This window comes from Ahaetulla prasina, chromosome 4 (assembly GCF_028640845.1).
Source record: "Ahaetulla prasina isolate Xishuangbanna chromosome 4, ASM2864084v1, whole genome shotgun sequence".
Lineage (NCBI taxonomy): Eukaryota > Metazoa > Chordata > Lepidosauria > Squamata > Colubridae > Ahaetulla > Ahaetulla prasina.
The window spans coordinates 9,314,929-9,319,773 of record NC_080542.1 but is presented as its reverse complement, the minus strand read 5'-3'; the positions used below and the strand labels follow the sequence as shown (position 1 = coordinate 9,319,773).

The 4,845-nt window shown below is 38.0% G+C and overlaps 1 gene segment (V, D, J or C); it reads left to right on the top strand.

Annotated features, from left to right (window-relative positions):
• The first annotated feature begins 1,388 nt into the window (after positions 1-1,388).
• On the top strand, positions 1,389-1,933 carry LOC131197115 (Ig heavy chain V region 914-like). The segment is given in 2 exon segments: positions 1,389-1,479; positions 1,569-1,933. Coding segments are annotated over 2 exon segments (408 nt in total).
• Positions 1,934-4,845: the final 2,912 nt, after the last annotated feature.

The following is a 4,845-nucleotide window of genomic DNA, read 5'->3' as shown; positions in this document are numbered from 1 at the left end:
CAGCATTCAGTTGTCAAACCTCCAAGCTAGTTTAGACAAGGAAGCCCAACCCATACACATCTATAGTATTTTCATTAGAAAGATACAGTAATAATGTTTCAACTTTGAATGCACTTCCCCCTCCTTCCTTGAATGTTGTGAGAATGAGGGAGAGTCTTGTAAGAGGTTTTATCATGTGACTTTTCTCCCCCAGACTCAGGTTCTTCTGATAATTATTTCTGGTAGTGGCTCTTTACAGGGGCTTCTCTTGAAGGTGATTTCTAATCTGTATTGGGTTAGAATTTACAGGGATATGCAGTTTGGCCATTATTAAACTTCTAATATGTTAGGTGCACTAGCCTCTGTTAGGAATTCTGTTTATAGAAACACAGATAAAACAAAGTGTACCATCACCATGTGTTTTACTGCTTAACTGTTTTAACTGTAATAGGAAACTTTACTTAGAACAAAAGAACATAAGAGTATATACCATAGATCCAAACTTGGAAATACTGCCATCTACTGCCTGAATACTACTGTAGTTCTTGCACAAAAATACTTCAAAGAGCTAGTTATTACCTATAAACCCATAGGATCATGTTACTTGCCTTGATTAATTCCCTCTGATTGTCCCAAAATGGCCACCACAACTGGGAGTGCAGGCCTGCTCACGATGGGATCTTGATTTTAAAATTTGTGTCAGAACTGCAACATAATGGAACAACACTCCCAAGGAGATTTGAATGGCCCTAACTTCATTCACACTTTAAGAAATAAACATGAAAGTCAGAGTGTTCCCACACATTTTTGGTTCTGAGAGTTAAAAGTGTCTGTTATTTAATTACTTAATATCCACTTCAAGATTTAGACTAGGAGTAAAAGAATTTTGGAACTTACGAATGGAAGTGTAGGATCTTGAAAAGGCTGAGTGTCAACTCGCAAAAGCTGTTCTAATCTGCTCTTGAGTTAAACCTAACATCTCTTTAATTTTGGGTGAGGGAATTATCAAGATACCTAGGATACCAATATCCATTATGCACAGTTGTGAATTTTCATTAAATTTTCAGGTTATCCGCAAGCATTGAATAAGGGTTGTCCGTAGGGACTGAATTAAATTTTATTTATTAAATTAAATTAAAAACTTCATGGCGATTTAACAAAAATAACCAACTGTGAGTTTAATATTAGACATTTGTAAGTCATTTGTTCAATACCTGTTCTCTCCAGTACATTTGTCTAAAAGTGCTAGTTACAGGAAAAGGAGTTGGTTGTGTTGACCTTAAGCTGAAAGTGTTCATACGATTGTGCAGTCCTCAAGAAAGGACCATGTCCTTATAATATGGAGATGATGCAAATTAATTCAACGGCTTCATCTCCTTAAAAGCAGTTCTTGAAAACATGCATCTGCAGAGCCAATCAACCAAGTAGCCGCAAGAAAATAAAACAGAACTGGAAATATGCTTCTTTGGACTTTCCTCTTGTTCCTTATTCATCTTTCAGGTAGATCTACTCTCATAACCAAAAGTAGGACTTAATGACTGTTCCTGTTCAGGTTTCCTCCTCATTTGCTCTTGATGTTTGATTTTCAGGCTGCCATGCAGAGGTGAAGTTGGTGGAGACTGGAGGGGGTGTGGTAATCCCTGAAGGTTCCATCCGCCTAACCTGTAAAGCATCTGGATTCACCTTTAGTAACTATACAATGCACTGGATCCGACAGTCTCCAGGAAAAGGACTGGAGTGGGTGGCAGAAGTTAGCAAACCAGAAGGGACTAAACAGTGGTATAACTCCAAAGTGGAAGGAAGATTCACCATCTCCAGAGACAATTCCCAGACTTCAGCTTATCTCCAAATGAACAATTTGAAGCCTGAAGACTCTGGCTTGTATTACTGCGCAAGGAGACACAGTGATTCCATCTGCTTTCCTCCTTGTACAATTACTCCAGGGGTCCCTTGAGAGGAAGAGCCAAGAGCAAAAACCACAACATTCAGCCTCTGTCCCTGGAGGGTATCTGCCAGAAAGGACAGATTTTCATCCACACAAACAACAAAGCAACCAGAGTTGCAGAGAGAGTAAAGACGAATGGAAAATGTGCAAGACATTCCCACACTTTTCAGGAGAAGTGTGCTCCCAGATTTGCATGCACCGTTCAAGTTTCATTTTTGCAGTCTCCCTGAAGCCTGTGGGAAGCTCGTTTCCCACATATTTTTCATTCAATATTTTGTTAAATGTTTCATGAATTTTTTTTCCCTGCTGCTTTTTCCAAATATTTTGTTTTATTTTTTGAAGACCTGATAATTACAATAATGTATCACTTTGAGGCAAGCATTGTAAATTTTAGCCCTCTTTTTTTTTTGTTACAACAATATACACAAGCATCAACATAAAATAACTACATATCATATAAGCAGATATATGAGCAAAAGTATGCAATCACTATATTAATTTGATATAATGAAAGGAAACAATAGGACAGGAACGGTAGGCACATTTGTGCTCTTATGCACGCCCCTTATAGTCCTCTTAGGAATGGGGTGAGGTCAATAGTAGACAGTTTTTGGTTAAAGCTTTTGGGATTTTGAGAAGAGACCACAGAGTCAGGTAGTGTGTTCCAAGTGTTAATAACTCTGTTGCAGAAGTCATATTTTCTGCAATCAAGATTGAAGCGGTTAACATTAAGTTTAAATCTATTGTGTGATCGTGTATTGTTGCGATTGAAGCTGAAGTAGTCTTCGACAGGAAGGACATTGTAATAGATGATTCTATGAGTTAAGCACAGGTCTTGTAGGAGTCGGCGGAGTTCTAAGTTTTCTAAACCCAGGATTTCAAGTCTGGTGGTATAAGATATTTTGTTGTATTCAGAGGAGTGAAGAACTCTTCTTGTAAAATATTTCTGGACACATTCAATTATGTTGATGTCAGAAATGTGGTATGGGTTCCAGACAGGTGAGCTGTATTTAAGAATAGGTCTAGCAAATGTTTTGTATGCTCTGGTTAGTAGTGTAGAGTTTTTGGAAAAGAAGCTATGCAAAATTAGGTTTACAACTCTTAGAGCCTTTTTTGCTATGTAGTTGCAGTGGGTTTTGGCACTTAGATCATTTGATATGAAAACTCCAAGGTCTTTTACAGGGTGGGGGTCATCTGTAAGGTAACGTCCATCAAGCTTGTACTTAGTGTTTGGATTCTTTTTTCCAATATGTAAGACTGAGCATTTGCTGGTTGAGATTTGGAGTTGCCAAGTTTTAGACCAATCGGATACAAAGTCAAGGTCTTTTTGAAGGTCTTTTAGGTCTTTTAGGAATCTACACCCCACCCCATAAAAGTCAGCTAATATACCAGAATCTTGCAGTTCTGGTTGTAAATGCTCCAACATTGGAAATTTTGTAAGAAGATACTGTTTGTTTGAAGTGCCACTTCAAACTTGCTCCCATGCAAAAGCCTTTCCTTTTGCCACTGAAATATCTCCAGAGAATCACAAAATGAGTTCTCTAAATTCTAGGACAAAATCACTGATGCAGAGTCAGGATGAAATGAAAATGCCAATGGACATCGGACATGTTCACTGTCGCCACTCCTCTTTATACTAACATTAGAAGTATTCCTAAATAGCATAAGAGCAAATCGAGGAATAAAAGAAACAAAAGTTAAAGGAGAAGAGTTTGAAGTTGAGGCCTTTGCAAATGATACGGTATTCAGCATTGAAGAACCTTTGGAATCCGGTCCCACCCTAATACAAGAAATAAAAAAAATATGGGGAAGTGTCTGGGCTTAAAATCAATAAAGGAAAAACTAAAATGATAGTTGAAAATTTAATAACCAAACAGAAGGAAAAATTGGAAAAAGAAATGGGTTTACAAATGGTAAAAAATAAAAATAAAAATCAAATACTTAAAGTTATGGCTAAAGGCAAGATGTTCATCACTAAAGGAGGATAATTAAGGGCCGGTGAATGGCGCAGGCTGGTAAAAGCCTGTTATTAAGAACAGCCTGTTATTAAGAACACAAAGCCTGCAATTACTGCAGGTTCGAGCCCGGCCCAAGGTTGACTCAGCCTTCCATCCTTTATAAGGTAGGTAAAATGAGGACCCAGATTGTTGGGGGGGCAATAAGTTGACTTTGTAAAAATATACAAATAGAATGAGACTATTGCCTTATACACTGTAAGCCGCCCTGAGTCTTCGGAGAAGGGCGGGGTATAAATGTAAACAAAAAAAAAAATTATATGGTATTAGTCCAAAAAATAAAGAACGATTTGGAAAGATGGGGGAGGTTACAACTATTACTTTTAGGTAGGATAGCAGTTATTAAAATGAATGTCCTACCTAAATTGGTATACTTATTCCAGACAATCCCCCATATTATTAGATAAGGAATTTTTCGGAGACCTTAACAAAATTACCACAAAATTTGTGATAAGGCAAGGATTAATAATAATAATAATAACAGAGTTGGAAGGGACCTTGGAGGTCTTCTACTCCAACCCCCTCCCCTGGCAGGAAACCCTACACCATTTCAGACAAATGGTTATCCAACATTTTCTTAAAAATTTCCAGTGTTGGAGCATTTACAACTTCTGCAGGCAAGTTGTTCCACTGATTGATTGTTTTAACTGTCTGGAAATTTTTCCTTAGTTCTAAGTTGCTTCTCTCCTTGATTAGTTTCCACCCAATGCTTCTTGTTCTACCCTCAGGTGCTTTGGAGAACAGCCTGACTCCCTCTTCTTTGTGGCAACCCCTGAGATATTGGAACACTGCTGTCATGTCTCCCCTAGTCTTTCTTTTCATTAAACTAGGCATGCCGAGTTCTTGCAACTGTTCTTCATATGTTTTAGCCTCCAGTCCCCTAATCATCTTTGTTGCTCTTCTCTG